The sequence below is a fragment of the Phoxinus phoxinus genome, assembly GCF_949152265.1.
Source record: "Phoxinus phoxinus genome assembly, chromosome: 8".
Classification (NCBI taxonomy): Eukaryota; Metazoa; Chordata; class Actinopteri; order Cypriniformes; family Leuciscidae; genus Phoxinus; species Phoxinus phoxinus.
Genome location: NC_136883.1, coordinates 20,255,261 through 20,274,371, shown reverse-complemented (window position 1 = coordinate 20,274,371; position 19,111 = coordinate 20,255,261). Strand labels below are relative to the sequence as shown.

The window sequence follows — 19,111 nt, the reverse complement described above, 5'->3', positions numbered from 1 at the left end:
TCACTTTAATTATCCAGTTTTCTATAGCCAGCTTAAGCAAAGCAAGACGACAAATGAAAGAGAAACACAAAACAGTTTCGCAAAACACGGTGATCTTTACATTAGCCTACTGCTGCCATCTTGTGGCAAAACGCTGTGACGTTTCATGAGGATTGCTGTAAAAAAAACAAGCAAGTGGAATTGCTGTTACAATCAGTTAAAATAGGTTTTGCAGCGTGAACGTTTTTATTAATTTATTTGGATGCATAATTATTGCTGAAAAAGAAAAGAAAATCGAAAACCGCAGCTGAAGTAGGGTCACGTGGTATCTGTTACTTTTCTCAGAGCAATTAAGTCATATGGGCCAGTACCCGTTTATATACTGTCTATGGCCAGTACTATGGAAGCTTATGAGTAGCAATATTCAATTTGATATGTAATATGCAAAATGACAATTCAATATGTAAAATGGCAATGCATTTCTGTAATTACATTTACATTTTCCCATACATTTGTGCAACGTTTGGTGCAAAATGAAAATGAAAATGCAATTATATAATTTACATTTGCCATTTCATACACTAGGTTTAATATGTAAATTGAATACATATTTTAACGCTTTATAAGTTGCAAAATGAAAATGTATTACAGAAATGATTAGATATGTGTAACATGTTCAAGCAACAACTGTTGCAAAATGATCATTCAAATGTTATTTTTCTCAATTGCATTTACACTCACAGTCAAGACACTTACGATTGCATTTTCATTCAATGTCCCGCAATGTATGTAGCAAAATTCAATGTGCACATTGAAAATGCATTCCGAGCAGATCACGTCTGTCTCCGCCCCCTCCCGCCATGTCAATCACTGCGTGAAGGCGGGGCACGGGCACGGCAACAGGTAAACATAACGTGCTTTTTGAGATGTTGGAAACATGGCGGCGGCAGAGATAATACGGGCGTTAAATACCCTAGCAGATGAAGTGGAGCGTGAACAGAGAAACGGTAGTTATTCCGAAGATTGTTACGCGTATGTAGGTGATAGAACAAATACGTTGTTGGAACGTCTGGGAGAATTGTCTGCCTTAATACGCGTAACAATCTTCGGAATAACTACCGTTTCTCTGTTCACGCTCAACTTCATCTGCTAGGGTATTTAACGCCCGTATTATCTCTGCCGCCGCCATGTTTCCAACATCTCAAAAAGCACGTTATGTTTACCTGTTGCCGTGCCCGTGCCCCGCCTTCACGCAGTGATTGACATGGCGGGAGGGGGCGGAGACAGACGTGATCTGCTCGGAATGCATTTTCAATGTGCACATTGAATTTTGCTACATACATTGCGGGACATTGAATGAAAATGCAATCGTAAGTGTCTTGACTGTGAGTGTAAATGCAATTGAGAAAAATAACATTTGAATGATCATTTTGCAACAGTTGTTGCTTGAACATGTTACACATATCTAATCATTTCTGTAATACATTTTCATTTTCATTTTGCAACTTATAAAGCGTTAAAATATGTATTCAATTTACATATTAAACCTAGTGTATGAAATGGCAAATGTAAATTATATAATTGCATTTTCATTTTGCACCAAACGTTGCACAAATGTATGGGAAAATGTAAATGTAATTACAGAAATGCATTGCCATTTTACATATTTTACATATTGAATTGTCATTTTGCATATTACATATCAAATTGAATATTGCTACTCATAAGCTTCCATACAGTACTCATTACTGGATGAGTAATTGTGTACGAAACAAGAGCAGTAAATCAAATCAAAGAAAGAAAGAAAGAAAGAAAGAAAGAGAGAAAGAAAGAAAGAAAGAAAGAAAGAAAGAAAGAAAGAAAGAAAACGAAATCAGTGGTTTTGCTTTAGGACTCTATAACAGCAGGGCATCACGTGGACAGAAATACGGTAAATACAGAAATTTTGTATAATTACTAAAAATGCTGTTATAATATTATTCTTGAAATAAATAACTAAACATATTTGAAATACACATAAACATTTCTGTGCAGAAATACTGTAGGCTACATTAGGCTAGACACACAGCCTTTGACATCAACAACAAAAGACTCTCCCTTTTTAAATTCTTCATATTTTTCTATTATAACAGTCCACGTATGTTTCATGATTTGCATTTAGCATTGTTTTCCCTGCTTACCATGACTCATCAGAACAAATCTGTCACCCAATTTTTGGAAAGCGATGCACCACAGAGAGAAATTCATCAGCAATTCATCAGAAATATGGCCTTTTTTCTGCTGTTGTATTGCATTTAATGGATACAATTTGTCAATTTCTTATTTGCAACTCTGTATAAATGTATCACGATGTGCGGCAAAGATAAAGAATGTTACTAATTACCTGAAACTCATATTTCTTCAACCATAAACCGGCTTTAACTGTTATATCAACTCAAACCCTTAAGACAATCCACTGGCGTTCTCAACATCCACATGACATCCTGTCTATCATTGAAGAGAAAAAATGTTAATCTTTAAACATGGAGCACGAGATGAAATATAAGGGCTGTCATGTGAGGACTGTACTTTACTCTTATTGAGAACTACAAGACTCATTCTGTGAGTATTTGACTGGCTGATCCGAATGATACTTATAAATATGTGTCATATCTGTGTTGTTTTTAAATTTTAAATTCAAATGATAACAGTAAGACATTTTCTGTTTTTCTTACTCAACTTCAGATTTTGTGTGTTTTGTGAAGACAAACCACAGTCGACTCGCACTCATTGGGGCTGCTGTATAATAGCTATGACTTGGGTCAAAGAGCAGTTTTATATCAAATTATTGCCATAATATTGGTAGCCTATATAGCAGTAAAGTTTACATTGAGGTTAATGAACGTCTCTTTTTTTTCTAGAGATGGAGTTCAGAATCAGCTCTTTGTTGAGTTTGATTCTCCTTTGTGACTCTCCATGTATTATTAGCAGCAGAACAGAACACAGTGACATTTCTGAGAGAAGCTCTCAACAGTCGCCAGAGACTCTGAGTCAAACAAACCATCTGCAGGTCAGACTTGAAAACTCAGTTCACATTCATTCAGGAGAAACGCTGGTGCTTCGGTGCAGAGATGAAGGAAATGAAGGTGAGCAGCACAACATTTCTTTCTCTTTCTATATGAAGACTTCAGATGCAAAAGCCTCTAAGTGCCATCTGAAATTTTCTTCTCAAATGAGCATTTTTTGTCAAGCTCGTATAATTAAGTTCAGTAATTTCACTTTAATGACAATTAATAGGTATTTTCATTGCCATTAATGTGAATAGACTGAACATAAACATACAATCTTGATCAAAATGATCATTCTAGAAGAAAATTTCAGATGACACTTAGAGGCTTTTGCATCTGAAGTCTTCATATAGTAGGCTATATAAGAATTTAAAACACCATCAGGATAAGTTCTTTTAGTTTATATAATTTAGTGTAACCCAGTGTTATTTTAGTATCATTGATGTATTAAAATCTCAATTATTTTATTATTGTGTTACATTTTAATTCTAGTTAAGAATTATTATTTTAAATTTGTCTAGTTCTTAGCAATTTTATTTCAGTTTTTTTGTTGTTGTATTCAAGTGAACATCAAGTGAATGAAATTATGAAACAAAACGAAAATGATCAACTTTAAATGTGATTTAATTTCAGTTAACATTTTATGTCAAGCAAAAAATTATCATTTTTAATACATGTAGTTACTTTGTGGATGAATATTTTGTGAGGGTTAAGTGCCTTATTTCACTGATCATTTATTGTAAAAGAACAAAAAAATGTAGCTCCATTTTTAAGTGTTTCAAGCTATGAAAAGTGTTTTATTCTTCCCTTTGCAGTGCTGGCACAGTGGTGGCAGACACCTTTTGGGTTATTTGATGGTTGCAAGCACCAAAACAAAGACCCAGTGGAAACATGCAATGGCACTTTGAGGATTTCAAGGGCCACGTCCAGCCATGACGGACTCTACTTCTGTATCCATTTGGACAAGATGAGCAAAACAATTGTGCCCTACAGAATTAGTGTAGTGGGCTTAAATCCCAACATCAAGAAACTGAGGAAGACCAGAGAGGTTTACACCGACACGCTGTCAGAAAGCCATTTTGCGGCGGCTGTGGCGTCATCAGTGATCGTGAGCTTTTTAGTGGCCTTCACACTTGGTGCGTTCAGTAGATCCTACGTAATAAAGTGTCTACAAACTATAAGGGCTTGTATACCTTATAGAAAAGAAAATCACAATCATATCGATGGACAAAACAACGTACAGACCACCAGGGAACAACCCGAGACGGTGTTCTTTCATAAAAACCACGGCACTGGAGAAGACACCGTGGACATTGGTTTGGTTGATCAGGAACTCAGTCACGCTAATGATGTAGAAAATGCAGATGGCGGGGAGGACGATACAAACCAAACTCAGAGCTGTGAAGGCGAAGAACAAAACCAAGAGTTCAGATCAGTGGTTAGTCCACATCCAAAGAAGAAGGGCCGCATCATTAAACTGTACAACTATGATGAAGAAGGGAATCAATACAGCCACATCAAAGCCTCTGGAGTGGAGGGTGAAGTCGACGTCAGGCCAAAATTGAGAACGCAATCACTGACAAGACTCAACGCCATCATGAAACAGGCAGACTTCAACCCAGTCAGAGAGTCAGCTGAGAGCCAGTCTCCTCAACCAGATGTTCCTTCCCACGAAGACAGTGTTTCAGCAACAGGAGGAGACAGTCTCTCACAAACTAGTCAAGAGACATTGTAAAATAAAGGAAACAAACATTGTAAAAACTTTCGAAAAGGTTCATTTTGAGATCAGCATTGGCAGATAACTGGGTCTGATTGGACAATTGACTTGTGTCATTGTCAAAATCCTTGTCAAGTGTTTATTTAAATCAAGCAATTTTGTGTTTAATCTTTAAATTGTAAGTTAAATGTTTATACAGATTATTATAAGTTATAATAATAATAATAAACATTTTATTTATAATGCGCTTTTCTTGAAACTCAAAGCGCTACAAACAACATACTAGAGAGTAGAATACAATAGAATATAGTAAAAACAATAGAATGCAGTAAAATAGTCTGCATTCTAAAATAGTTATTTCAATTGTAGTGACTTTTCTTATATTAGAGATGTAATCAAGAAAATGTATACAGTACTTGTTAAGAAGATTGGGGTCAGTAAGCTTTTTTTTTAAACAATATTAATTATTTTCATTAAAGATGCTATAAATTGAGCAAAAGTGACAATATAAACATTTATAATGTCTCAGAAGATTTCTATTTAAAATAAGTGCTACTCTTTTGAACATTCTATTCATTAAAGAATCCTGAAGAAAAAAAATCCACAAAAATATAAAGTAGCACAACTGTTTTCCCCCCCTTTGTAATAAGAAATGTTTCTTGAGCAGTAAATCAGCATATTATAATGATTTCTGAAGGATCATGTGACACTGAAGACTGGAGTAATGATGCTTTGCATCACAGGAATAAATTGCATATTAAAATAAATTCAGTTATTTTAAATTGTAATAATAGTCTAAATTTGAATAAGACTTTAAACAAATTTTTTTCAGAAAATCTTACTGATCGCAAACTTTTTTTTTTTTAAAGGAAATATTTTTTATCCATGCTTCATTTAGATTGTTGAATAATGCTTTAATGCTCTAACAGTGCTGTATGCCACCAATGTCCAGAAGAAAAATTAATTTACAACTGCTTTTTTTTTATTACCTTTTCAAGACACTATAAACAAAGTAAAACTTTAAGGAAAAAAAAAAATGAAAGGGACAAAAATTACAAAGACGGTTTCCCTCTCAGACAAATCATACAACACTGGCAAGAGAACTGTTGAAACAAATCAATACATAAGAAAAAATATTTCCCCTTTTATTTGTCTTGTGATTCCTCTGAGCCATTTTCCTTTTTAAGTAACACTGTAAGAGTCTCTGGGTAGTGATGATCCGTATTGAGCAATCCTCGAGAGGGTTTGCCTGCATCTGGGGCAGCCGGGGGCACACCGGAAAAAAAAAACAATCTGATGTGCTTTAATTCAGCGTCTGGTTGTGCTATAACGCAATATTTCTGGCTTTATGCCACTCCACAAACTCATCCAGCATCACTGGCCCTGAAATCAGCACAGAGACAGAGATCATTAGCAATTTAACTGGGAAAGATGAATGGACGGATGACAAAACTATTATGGATACATTTTTAGACGACTAAACAAAATAACATGTAATTTACTAGAAGTTCTGACAAAATGTTAATTGCTGCAGTGTATTTTTTATTTTATTAATTTGAATTAATTATAAAAAAAAACTGGTTTGAATTAATGATTGAATGACTCTTAAATACTGCTCCACTTCTCACTCATAAACAACCTGTTTCATAACTGGATGAATCAGCGTTTTTGAATGATTCAATGACAAATAATTTTTTTTAAACCGTCACTTGTCGCCACCCACTGGTGTAACGATGTAACTGATGTTTATTTGAAGCATCAAGTTACTTTCGCTAACGGAAATATTGATACTGTGTGCGGTTGAAAAGACTGTGTAGCTGTTTCATACCTATACATGACAACTGCGCTCTCTGGCGGCCGAGCAGATTTGAATGTTCCGGTGTGATTTAGTCAGTTTAATAGACATAGCCGAATCGTTATCATGTAGGAATAAGATCGCGTCTGTGTTTGAATCGAGATCGCAATCTTTTAATGATTAAATGTGCAGCTCAACAAGACAATCATAAACTTACAGGCTCCATCTTCATCATAGTTGCTCAAGTCTGTGTTAACTGTACGGCTGAACTCTAAGACGTTGTACCATTGGTCCTTGTTCATGACTTTATACTTTGATTGCTAGAGGAAAGATACTTCTGTTAGTCACGTTATTAAAGAACAAATACTACTAAATTCAGAGTTTTTAAATGCATAGTCCACCAAAAAAAAAAAAAAGAAAGAAAAACAAGAATTGGTTCAGTTTGGCTTTAAATGGTGTTTTTTTCATCCTCTTTGGAGCTTGGTTTGGAGAGGAGATGACAAACCTCCAGAAATTGGTGGAACACTGGGAACAGAGGCCACGTTCTTCCAAGGATCAGCGCCAACATGGATTTCGCAGTGTCCATATCAAGACTGCGCTGATCTTTATCCTACAGACAAAATCAGATGGATATGTTGAAAGAAAGGTTGGATCAGCAAAGGTTGGAATTGGAACACACTACACGAAAACCTGAACAGATTTTAAAACTCCAGGCATAATACACTTGAGTTTGTAAATGTTACAGTGGGAAAAACTGGGCATCATACAATAAACGACTGAGGATCATACAGTACCAGACTACCAAAAACAACAACCTCAGACAGAAACACGCACCTCCTTGCTTGTATGAAACAAACATGGATGTGCAGGAGATGACCGCAGTAGTTGTTGTAGCGACTCGGTGTTGAGTCGCAAACGGGGGAAAAACGAGTCAAGCGCATTAGGATGGGTGGGTGGGTAGACATGGCCAGTATAGATGGACTCGTACTAATTATTCTTTTTTACCAATTGCAACGGGAGTTAGAGGTCAGTGGCGCAGTCAGTTGTTTTATAAGTGCTTATGAGTCAAAATTGTTTTCTGTTTATTGACTTTAGTCTTGTTAATGTATTTGCATTGATAGCTTCGGTTTCAGCAGCGACGCGCCATACACTATACAATATGTGTTCTAAAATCGGCTTGAAATATCAAACATGTTTTGATTTCATCTGACTGGATGGAATCATAATCTGAAGCTAAAAAAAATAGGAGTCTGTGCTCATCATACACTACGCAATTTTCTGAGAAATCGGTCAACTGCCCAAAATCTGCAGACTTTCGCCAACTATTGTAGACTCGTCAAGACTGCATATCGGGGCAAAAAAATGAGCAAAAGTCGTGCAGTGTATTCCAGCCTTAAGCAGACACAAATTCACTGCAAAATAGAAAAAGATGCACGCAATATTTATCTTAAAATGATTCATTCATCTTAAAATGGAAGTGCTTTTTTTTCCTCGTCCTACTAAAAAAAGCCTCTCACCCTGGCAAAGTCGAAGGCATATCTGTAAATGCTCTTGAATAGAACTGGGTCATTCAGTTGAGTGCGTAAATAATCCAGTCTGCCTTGTAATCTCTCTGTGCAGTCACAACTGTAAAGAGAGAAGTGAAGTTAAATGCTAAAATCATAAAATACTCTTGATTTCTCATGATATCAGGCATGTGACGAAGGTTATTCTTACTGTAGTGATGTCATTCCTTTCAGCCACTCTTCTTTTGTGAAAAATCCCATATTTGTTGCTTCAAGTTTCCAGGCTAAAACTAACATTACAATCTGAAGGGTCACAAAAACACAGTGCACATTATTTCTAATGATTTCTCATAGTTTGGACAGAAGACTGTCCCTAAAATCTAACTTCAGGACTGAGTATGACATATGAATGAATTGTGCTAACATTTTCTGGCTCAACTCCGATGTCCTCACAGAACTTCTCCATGCTTTCTGGTCCGACAATGTCATCTGACCCTACACACATAACAATAATCATTTCAAATACATTTACCAGAGCAAATTTTTTTTTAAATGGTCCCCATTTGACTTTCTTAATACATGTTTATGGTCTTATTGCTAATGATTCATCAGTGCACATTATTCCAACAAAAAAGTAATCAAAATATTTAAGCAATATTTAATAACTTGCTCCACCTCAAGCCATCTTATTTTTCAGTCCCTTGCCTTTAAATGTCATATAGACATATTTTACTCCACCCGGATACATAAAATCATGCACTGTCATTAATTTTTTAGTGATAAATACTGTTTTCACTGAGAAATGTCTCATTATGGAAGTAAAATGGTTTGAAAATGCCGTTTCATGTTAACTGGCTGCATGTGTTTAAAGTCGGCATGAATAATGACGTTTATCTGAGTATATAGCTTTAAAAAAAGATAAAATGCAGGGCAGAATTTATTCCAAATAGTAGGTTACCATAAAAATGTTGTAATATAAGAAGTATGGGAGGTTTGTGGACAAGCGCCCATACAAATAAGCTGCCATTGGATGCATAATGATTGCTATCTGGAATTGGACATGATTGGATCGTTATGGTTTGCTATTGCTGCGATGTTGTTGCAAGAGAGGGGAAGTTATTTTGATTAGGCTAAAGATTATAAGGCACATGATTTAAAAAAAAAAAAAATGTGCATGGATTTATATATATTTTTTGTAATATTCCATAAAAACAGTCCCTTTTGATTTCATGGTGACTTTAAGAAAAGCACTGATTCACATACCTGCATATTCGTAAAACCAGGCGAGACATTTCTTGTTAGAAAACTGATCCTCTGGGTTTACCATCCGTCCTGGAGTTTGTGTCCTACAGTAACTAAGGGGATGATACAGTGAATATGTATGGAAGAGTGAAAGATGCAGAGAGAAAGACCGACATATTTTTACCTGGTGATTTTGCACTTTCTGATGATGGGATCTTCTGAGCCGGATGACTTTCTTTTCTTTTTCACGGGCATAATGGAGCTTCGGGTAAGTTGGTTTGGTCTCACTACACAAATCACAATCAAACAGAACAGATTTAAGCCGACAGTTGCTTTCCATCCCGTCCAATTCAATATTTCAGGGTCAATAAAAGCAGAAACCAGCTCTACCTCTCTACCTGTGGGCACCGTGTCCATTCAAGTGTACCAGACTCTAAAACAGGAGGAAAAACAAAATGACACTTTCATACTTATACTCAAATGCATGACTTATACAAACAACTAGATTTAAATCTTAATTCATGCTCAAATTCAAATACGTGCTGTCAAGATATAGGACTTACAAGTTACTGGGGAAAGATGTGCCACAAATATCTCTTTGCTTAACGTCTCACTGTTCAGACCTTTACAAAAGGAAAACAAATACTTTATGTGAGGTTTACCAGCTTTACATACAACATATCTTAAAATATCATAGCCTGCATGTGAACTCCGTCAAAAACAACATGAACAATGATGTCACACAACACAATCATTTTAAAATACGAGGCGAATCCTGATGTTTCAACATTAGTGTAAAGCAGAATATCCATTTGACGGAATAAAAAAATGTCTAGAGCAACATCTGAGTTTAAACTTCGTACTTAATACATAAAGTAATGTATTTTTCATTATTTTAACTACAAATTAAAATGGCTGCGTATTACCATCACATTAATGCAACTAGATCTAGAAATTAATCGAATACTGAACTAAATTCTCCTGACACTAAACGGAATGTTTGATTTATACCGATCAAGTTTAAATGTAAAGCCCATTTTTAAAAACAAACAACTGAAAAACTATCAGATAAAACAATAAAAACTGACGCATCGCCTTTGTGGCTGCTGAAATGGCTGAACTGCTTAATGCCACAAGCCCGAAACTCATCGAAACGTGTGAAATCAATACAAATATAGTTATATAGAGGTTAAAAGTAAAAGAGCGTAAAACAACTGATGGTATGAGTAAAAAGAAACACAAACACGCATGTGCTATATGAACATATATGAACACCACCTCACCGGCTCATTTAAATATCACAAATAAACATACAATAAAACACTCCACATGTACAACACTCAGTGTAACGAAGAGCGCACTCATCAAACCTGAATTATCGGCTGGTTTTAGTTCGTCCTCTTCAGTTTATTTGATGATAATTTCATCTGCGTTTGTGCTGAAATCTGCGACTGCTTCAGTTTCACACTGAACTAGGAATGAACACTTCCGGCTCCCCAACCGACATAATAAAAGTCACGCAGTTTGAATTTCAACATTTTTATTTAGTATTTCATGGATGCTTTCCGGTGCTTGAACGTCACATTGCATAGCAATATTGCTTTTGAGAATTTAGTTCTTGTTATTTTAGCCATGTTAAAAGAAGCAAAACAGTCTTTTATTTGTTGTTCATGAGTAATTCGTGAAAAAAGAATCATCTTCTATACATATTCATAGCAGTATGACAAAGCAATGTTTGAAAATTGATGACCAATGTGAAAAACTGGTAAAGTGAGTTTACAATCCTAATTCAAGATCTTCAAGCTCTTTCAACAGCTGGGACTCCTTCTGCATCTTCTCAAGCTGTAATAAAATACAAATACGTTATTATTAAGGGTCTTGCGATTAAGCATTACAAAATTCTTATGTTCTTATAAAAGTTTTAATTCCTAAAAACTAGTCCTCTCATGAAACATTGCAATGGATGTAATCAAATCAGAAACAATGATACAAATGAAAATAATTTAAAATATTTATTAAGATGTGCTGATGAGATTATAAAGCTATAGTACCTGATTTTTTTGCATGACTTTGCCGGTAGCCTGCTGGTCCTTCAGTTCATCAATGGCTTTGAGTTTCTAACAGATAAGCAATCACATTATGAAACTAAAAACATCAAGTCTGACTCTGATATGCAAATAAAACAATAATGGATATATATATACCGTATACATATTTTATTTATAATTATACTATACAAAGTATACTGCATCATACCCAGAAACATGTAATTTTTGGTGTATTCATACAGAATACAATTTGTCATTTTTCTTCTTCTTTTTTTTAAGAAATAAGACCTTTACAGGGTTTATACTCCATTAAGAAAAGAGACAATTTACTCAAAATAAAGGTAATAAGTACATTTTCTACCGATTGGATAAGAGGTGTATAAATAAAACAGGTTAAAATAAAACCTAAAAGTAGGTCAATTTGCACACTATTCCAAGTCAAGAATTAATGGCAGAATTAAATTTATTTCCCATCAAGAAGACTGCATCTGTGTGTATATGCTTATCTTTTTTGATTATAAACATATTCCAAAGGTTTACCTTTTTTAAATTCTTGATCTTTTTGTCAGTTTCTGGGTCTCCAAAGCTAGAAGTCACATGAGCGGCAGGGGTGGAGTCTGCTACTGGAGGCGGAGCTTCATCAGGCTGGATTTCCTGAATTAATATAAAGCATCACTTTGAGTTAAATATTCCTCTGTATAGTTTGGTGAACAATAAAAACACATGTACCGGTACCTGCTTAGCTGCTTTCTTTGCTTCTCGCCTTTTCTGGTTTTTCAAAGCAGCTTTAGAGATTTGCTTCTCTCCTGCAACACCAGGTTTCATGTTCTGCGGCAGCTCCTCTTCATGCTTGAAATATAGATAGAAATATTAGTGTCATTATTCTGGTCACGGGACATTCATAATGCTGCCCTGCATCCTATTTGCTAAATTAATACTTTTTTTATGCTGATTCCAAAAAATAGTGCCTGTTTTGATCAGGCATGTCACACTTTCTCACCAAATGTGAAGTGCATTTCGACAACCATTTGTAGGGTCTTGTGCTATCTCTTAAAGGTAGGGTAGGTCAGAATTGTCTAAAAAAAACTTTTATTCAAATTTGTTTAAACTGTCTTTATATACCAATGCATAATTAAAATGCAAGTACTCTGAAATAGAGAGTATAAAAAACCGAGTCGCTCTAGTGTATATAATCTTCAATAAACACAGCTCATTAATTCCATTCACTCCCACCTAAAAACGGGTGCGCGACTGCGCGCACGTGGGCAGAGCCAGTAATAGCGGCGGTAGTCATGGCGACGGAGAGTGACAGTCGCGCAAGCCAATCCTGTGATTCGTCCCGAATGGAAATAATGAGCTGTTTAATGAAGATTAAACGGTCTAGAGTCACTCGATTTTTATACTCTTTTTATCAGAGTACTTACATTTTAATTATGCATTGATATATATAGAAAGTTTAATCAAATTTGGTAAAAAGTTTTTATATAAATCCTACCTACCCTACCTTTAATCACCAGAAAAACATGAATGACATAATTTTTTGCCTAATCGTAATTTCAAGGTTAGAATTATGGCGAGTGACAGAATAAAATGCTGCTACATCAGTGGGTGGTTTACTACATCCAAACAGCGACAGAAAATGACAGATTTTGTGAAAGAAGCGTATTTATTTATAAACATGTTTATGCAAAGTTCTTTGAAATTAAATGGAGTATTTGAACACATTTTTTACACTCTTTTGCAAATTGAAAGTTAAATTATACATTTTGTCAAAAGTTTAGACATTTGACTGCTTTTGTTATTTTGATACACGCATTAACGCTGATAAATACACTACAGTTCAAAATATATTTGATGATTTTGAAAGAAGTCTCTTCTGCTCACCAAAGTTGCATTTAATCAAAAATACAGTAAAAACAGTACTACTGTACTGTTAAAACGTTTGGGGTTGGTATGATTTTATAATTTTTTTTAAAACAACTCTCTTCTGCTCACCAAGGCTGCATTTATTTAAAATAATTTGCAATTTAAAATAACTGTTTTCTATTTCACAACCAAACACACGTGAGTTTGGATAAGGATAAGGAAGTGATAAGGAAATAGCGCAAGATCACGACGTGTGCGTGAGACTGAAGTCCTCGCGCTAGACTGAAATTGTTATAAAAATTTATTGAATCTTTTTTCAAATGTAATTTATTCCTGTGAAGCAAAGCTGAATTTTCCTCATTACTCCAGTCTTCAGTGTCACAGGATCCTTCAGAAATCATTCTAATATGCTGATTTGGTGCTCTATTATTGACAATAAATTATCTTTTAATTATTAAATGTATTTATTATAAAATCTTATGTACCCTAAACTTTTGAGTGGTGGTAGTGTATCCTGGTTTCCACAACCATGGAAGGATCAAGTGACTCTGAAGACTGGAGTAATGATGCTGAAAATTCAGCTTATTAAAAAATAGAAATAGAAATAAAAAATAATTTAAAAATAGAAAAAAGTTACTTTAAACTGTAATATCTATTTTTGATACAATTAAATGCAGCCTTGGTGAACAGAAGAGACTTTAAAAACATTATAAAAGCATACCAACCCCAAACTTTTGAACAGTAGTGTATATAAGTTGAAATATCTGCATTCTCATTAAAAAAAAAATGCAATGCAAAGTTTTTATTGATACTTTTGAACTCTGCATCATCAAATTATTATATATATATATATATATTTTGCAAATCAGCAGAATATTTGTCAAGATGCATGGCTGTGTATGACACAAACTTACTAGTTTGGAGCTGGCTGTCTGGGGTTTGTTGCGGAGAGCGGGTGGCCGATACGCCTGGGCTGGTTTGGCTTCAGTGCTGCCAAGCTCACTTGGCAACGCCTGGTATTTCACTGGCTTCTCTGGGAAGGCTCCAGTTGGGAAGGGTTGCCATAACACTTCCCAGAGCTCTTTATTTGATGGCGTTTCATGCTTGTACAACACAGTCCCGGTGTAATGCCAGATCTTATAGCCATTGCTGACCCTGAGCCTGGGGGAGCAGGTCGCCGTCACTACGTGTTCTCCGTCAGGGCACCAGAAGAAATGCGTGGTATCTTCAGCCTGGGGTTTAGACACCTGCTTGTATTTCTTCACGTCCCAAACTTCCATCTGCCCTCTCAGGTTCCCGAACCCAGCGAGGACGAGGATATGACCCTGGGGGCTGTAGTAAGCTGCGTTGCGGGGGCCCGTGCCAAAGTCGAACACTGACTCACACTTGCTGTTAAAGACAGTTGCTTTGGCAGGCATAAAACCATAAACCACGCAAAACTCAGAAGAGTTGGGGTTCCAGGATACATCATATATGGGGCCTCTCTTTGCTGTGCAAGACAAAAAAAGAGAGAAGATTTTATATATATTAAAGTATACTGTATTAATGATTTTACATAAGTGTATATATAAATATATGTATATACACAACAAAATCATTAACGGAGTAATTTTATTATTAAAACCAGCATAAATTAAAAGCAGTGTAACAAATACAACCTTTACGTACAAACACTTTACTTTTACATATAACTAATATATATTCTTATATCTATAATATATATATATATATATATATATATATATATATATATATATATATATATAATATATATTTTATTTAATTTAAATTACATTAATGAGAAACAATAATAGAAAAACATCTAAATGGACCCACAAAAAATATTTAATTTCCTGAAAAATGAAACTGGTCAAAAGCTTGTGGTTGTTAAGTTTTTGAATGTTTTTTTTTTTAAGTCTCTTATGCTTACCAAGGCTGCATTTATTGGATAGAATACAGTAAAAAAAAAGTAATATTGTGAAATATTTTTTACAATTTAATACAATTGTTTATTTGAATATATTTTAAAATGTAATTCATTCCTGTGATGCAAAGCTGAATTTTCAGCATCATTCCTCCAGTCTTCAGCAGAGCTGGGCGCATACATAACGCATTACAAGTAATCAGAATACTTTTCCCAAGTGTAATTCTTTTGATTTTGCAGTGAAATATGACATTTATGAGATAAAATGAATTCTTAGATATACAATCAGGTCAGAATTGTAACACACACATACGTTACATATTATATATAACACTACAGTAGTATAAATATTATTCACCCAATTTTTAGCCAGTCAGTGCAAATGTTATGTGATTTCAATGATTTTAATTGTTAAAGTCAGAAATGGATTTTCTATTGACTGCACTGTAATTAATTATTCAATCATTGATGAATCATTATTCAAACCGGAGTCGTACTTACGTAGCTGAATTACTGCACTTTCTCCATTGATGGCGACATAATGTAAAGTCTGTTCTCCATAGTAAGAGGCTCCTGTTTTATCAACCTCTGTGCTAGCGGTCACTAAAACCGCAGTTCCTTTAATTAGGAAATAACAAAAAACATTAATACATATATGACAATCATTTATGAGTGTTAATCAATGTTGAGAAACCACTTATTTGCTAAACCAGAAATGATCTACCTTTTTTGTTCCACAGCATGCTCACTCTATCGGCTTTGAAAAAGCTTTTGTTTGCCAGAGCAGATGTTGGACCTCCGAAATTGGGATACTGATACAGCCGTACAAAAGACGGACCTCCTTTGCTTCCAGGAACATAGACGACAACCTTAATTAACGAGTGAGGGATTAATACGCATTTGTGTGAGTAAAATAGCACATGCAGCAGTAAGAGAACATTTATAAGGGTTCTGATACCTTGCTCGGCTGTGGTCCAGGAGACAAAGCGAACTCAGACACCTTCTGGAGGTGAAGCTTGTTGGCAATAGTTTCTACACAACAAAACACAATATAGATCGCAAGCTCAATGGGTATTTAAAGCCATGATATTTTATATTTACTTAATCTAAAAGAAAATATTTAATTTGAGTCATTCTTGTATATGTATTACACATGCAGGCTACATGGAATATTTTTTACATTTAATTTGTCATAATGCAGGAATCTTAAAAGGGATAGTTCACCCAAAAATTAAAGTTCTGTCATCATTTACTCACCCTCGAGTTGTTCCAAACCTGTATGCATTTTTTTATTCTGCTGAACACAAAAGAATATATTTTGAAGAACGTTGGTTACCAAGCAGTTGATGGGACTCATCAACTGTTTTGGTTACTGACATTCTACAAAATATCCTCATTTGTTTTTAGCAGAAGAAAAAAATTCATACAGGTTTGGAACAACTCGAGGGTGAGTAAATGATGACAGAACTTTAATTTTTGGGTGAACTATCCCTTTAAGAGAACCCACAACAACAGCTAACTACTACAAATAATGAGAAATTTAAGAAATCTAAACACTTTCCTTTATCTATTCATATACATTAAACATGTTGTTAAAAAGCCATGTCCATGTTATTTATCAATGTTTTCACAGGCAATTGGAATATAACATGCAAAAGTATTAATTAAACAGACACGGTGTTACCAAAGTTGTTGTTCTCATAGAAGTGAAGTTCATTGTTGACATTTCTAGCGGTAACACTTTCATCATCTGCCCAGCTCGGACACCTGTGAAAACACAGACAAAAAACATGTTTAACAGTTACAGAAAGAACACAAATAAACTGTTATGAACAGCAATAGTTGCTCACCATCCTGTAATCTTCTTCTGATAGAACGCTTTAATGCAGGCACCTGTTTGCAAGTCCCAAAGCTGCAGGTTTGCCTCTCCCTGAGGGTTATCCTGCGTTTCTGAAAAATAAAAGCTGTTTTTGTGTCCTGCTTGCTTAGATTACATTTTCTTTTTTACAGTTAGTATAAAGCTAGAATGTCATAAACCATTATATATGTATATTATATCACATTTTAAAGTGCTTACTGGTATAATGCTGCCAGGTGGCCAGAACTTTATTCAAAGGTGAGAACTCCAGCACGGATGTTTTGGGTAAATCAAAAGACTTCACCAAATCTCCAGTGGAAACTTTGATCACACTGACCCTGCCAAACACACACAGGACATTTCCTCAAATGCCAATCCATTCTATTGGAAAACCGGTGGAAACTGATTGCCTTAAAATTTGCAAGGAAAGTACTTCATTTTTTAGTCGAAAAAGCTTAATTGAACTTGGTAGAGAGAACTTGCATGTTTGTATAGGTAACCAGAAAATGTGAGTATTGTTAACTCAATTTGACAAGTTGAAATTAGTTAGATCAGGCATCTTAGAGATTTATATGCGTTTTACTAAATAAATCAAAACGAAATTATTTTAGGGAAACAACACCAATTTATTAAGTCATCTTCTGTGATATTCTCTCAAAAGTTTCAGTTGCATTGACAATGTACCAACATACTTTGGAAAATGAGTGAATGAAACTAAAGATATAGATAACTGAAGAAGTGGGGGAAATTATTGAAACATTGAAAAAATATTGAAACTCATCTTTTGCTTGACAAAATGGTAATCCTACAAATCAAGTTATCTTAAATTGGGTTTTCTGAGTAACAAAAGCATAATACTAGACTAGATTTTTACAATTAAGTTGTAATTGCACTATAAGTTAAGTCAACTAAAAAGGGTTAGTTAGGAAATTTGTTAGGTATTACAGTGTACGTACTGTGAGCCATTGCACCAGCCAAACAAGGACCCATCGCTGCTGAATGTCATGTGTTTGCCCTGCAGGTCATCTCTGAAACAAATGAAACAGTTACTGTTAATAAAGCGGACAGAGTTTTATGGTAAAATATTCCTAAGTGCAGCAAATGCAATAACTGACTTCTGAAAAGCAGAGCTTTCCTGACAGCTCGGAGGTCCACACAACAGCAACGTTCCATCTGATCCTCTGACTGTTTGAAATGGAAAAGACTATGTTAAATCAGAAAAGGAAAACAAAAATTGTATGCTAGCTTGACAAAAACAAAGTTCAGCCTTAAAGTGTAAAGGTTATAAATCTGGTGTAGATTTAATATTTGGGTCACTTTGAAAATAAATCAGAATTTTGCACTGTACAGACAGATGGACTGGTGGATGAATAGACTTTTCAATATATGTAAGTCTATGGGACTTTGGGGCTATTTTTGATGGTCAACCATGGGGTGGAAATAAGTATATTAAATCAAAAAACAAGCTGAAGGATTATTTTGAATTAAAAAATATTTAAACTAATACAGTTAAAATATTTATTATCAAGTAAGGGATTTAAAAAGCATCATCAACAAACCTTGACCTAAATTACAGTATGTCCATGGCTTTCTCGAGCCCGCTTAAAAAAATATTAATTATAAAGTTATGATGACATGCACTACAAAGCATCTATCAGCTGATCATGAGCTAAATATATATGTATTTAATATTTTCATATGTGATTTGCTGATGCGTGGTAACGTTATCTCATTTCTCTCATTACGCTGAAATAACGTTACAAAAAAAATTGCGCACATGCCAGGAATGAGTTCATGCCTTTATATGTCTGCAAAACTTGAGAAGAAAAGACATGCAGTTATTTCATAACATGCTCGCCTTCTCACGTTGATGATTTATCTTTACGCAAATGAAATGAGCATGAAAACACATTTTAGAGCAACAACTCACCTGCTAAATGAGGTGTGGGGGGCGCCATTTTGAAACGGAAGTACGACAACGTGACACGTCATAGCAGTTTAACACCGACGTCACTACAGTATAGAGCTATTTTTTACAGTCTATTCTGAGGTATAGAGCTTTTCGGTCAGAGTTTGATGTGTAAAATGTCAAAACCAAATTCATAATAATAAAGTAAAGGTTTTATACGT

The 19,111-nt window shown here is 34.9% G+C and overlaps 3 protein-coding genes across 6 annotated transcripts; 1 reads left to right on the top strand and 2 right to left on the bottom strand.

Moving 5' to 3' along the window:
- The first annotated feature begins 275 nt into the window (after positions 1–275).
- LOC307002524 (uncharacterized protein) lies at positions 276–4,898 on the top strand. The gene is made up of 4 exons (XM_079620208.1): positions 276–333; positions 1,756–1,909; positions 2,880–3,104; positions 3,842–4,898. Exons 3-4 carry the CDS (start codon positions 2,882–2,884, stop codon positions 4,759–4,761), a joined length of 1,143 nt encoding a protein of 380 aa, XP_079476334.1. The 5' UTR covers positions 276–333; positions 1,756–1,909; positions 2,880–2,881; the 3' UTR covers positions 4,762–4,898.
- A 651-nt stretch (positions 4,899–5,549) lies between these two features.
- On the bottom strand, positions 5,550–10,802 carry dcun1d5 (DCN1, defective in cullin neddylation 1, domain containing 5). 4 transcript variants are annotated; one of them, XM_079620211.1, is made up of 11 exons: positions 10,656–10,802; positions 9,849–9,908; positions 9,676–9,718; positions 9,470–9,572; positions 9,307–9,398; positions 8,468–8,538; positions 8,255–8,346; positions 8,056–8,164; positions 7,044–7,148; positions 6,756–6,858; positions 5,550–6,126 (listed from the first exon to the last, which is right to left on the bottom strand). In XM_079620211.1, exons 4-11 carry the CDS (start codon positions 9,538–9,540, stop codon positions 6,068–6,070), a joined length of 702 nt encoding a protein of 233 aa, XP_079476337.1. In that variant the 5' UTR covers positions 9,541–9,572; positions 9,676–9,718; positions 9,849–9,908; positions 10,656–10,802; the 3' UTR covers positions 5,550–6,067. The 4 variants fall into 4 exon arrangements, with proteins under 4 accessions (XP_079476337.1, XP_079476335.1, XP_079476338.1 ...); XM_079620209.1 differs by having other exon boundaries at positions 5,606–6,126; positions 9,684–9,718; positions 10,656–10,790; XM_079620212.1 differs by having other exon boundaries at positions 5,606–6,126; positions 9,307–9,389; positions 10,656–10,787.
- A 1-nt stretch (position 10,803) lies between these two features.
- eif2a (eukaryotic translation initiation factor 2A) lies at positions 10,804–18,982 on the bottom strand. Its single transcript, XM_079620207.1, has 14 exons — positions 18,912–18,982; positions 18,097–18,166; positions 17,938–18,009; positions 17,201–17,319; positions 16,974–17,073; positions 16,808–16,890; positions 16,082–16,155; positions 15,848–15,992; positions 15,625–15,741; positions 14,114–14,688; positions 12,069–12,182; positions 11,874–11,987; positions 11,337–11,402; positions 10,804–11,127 (listed from the first exon to the last, which is right to left on the bottom strand). Exons 1-14 carry the CDS (start codon positions 18,937–18,939, stop codon positions 11,062–11,064), a joined length of 1,743 nt encoding a protein of 580 aa, XP_079476333.1. The 5' UTR covers positions 18,940–18,982; the 3' UTR covers positions 10,804–11,061.
- Positions 18,983–19,111: the final 129 nt, after the last annotated feature.

What these genes read in the sequence shown, in the direction of transcription:
- dcun1d5 (XM_079620209.1), bottom strand. An exon ending in AAAGGAATGACATCACTACA is followed by an intron (nt 8,165 to 8,254) that starts GTAAGAATAACC and finishes CTCTCTTTACAG; the next exon opens with TTGTGACTGCACAGAGAGAT. An exon ending in TGTTCCACCAATTTCTGGAG is followed by an intron (nt 6,859 to 7,043) that starts GTTTGTCATCTC and finishes TCTTTCCTCTAG; the next exon opens with CAATCAAAGTATAAAGTCAT.
- LOC307002524 (XM_079620208.1), top strand. Translation starts at nt 2,882, where the DNA reads ATGGAGTTCAGAATCAGCTCTTTGTTGAGTTTGATTCTCCTTTGTGAC. An exon ending in CAGAGATGAAGGAAATGAAG is followed by an intron (nt 3,105 to 3,841) that starts GTGAGCAGCACA and finishes TTCCCTTTGCAG; the next exon opens with TGCTGGCACAGTGGTGGCAG.
- eif2a (XM_079620207.1), bottom strand. Translation starts at nt 18,939, where the DNA reads ATGGCGCCCCCCACACCTCATTTAGCAG. An exon ending in CTATGAGAACAACAACTTTG is followed by an intron (nt 16,156 to 16,807) that starts GTAACACCGTGT and finishes TTTGTTGTGTAG; the next exon opens with AAACTATTGCCAACAAGCTT. An exon ending in CAAAGAAAGCAGCTAAGCAG is followed by an intron (nt 11,988 to 12,068) that starts GTACCGGTACAT and finishes ATATTAATTCAG; the next exon opens with GAAATCCAGCCTGATGAAGC.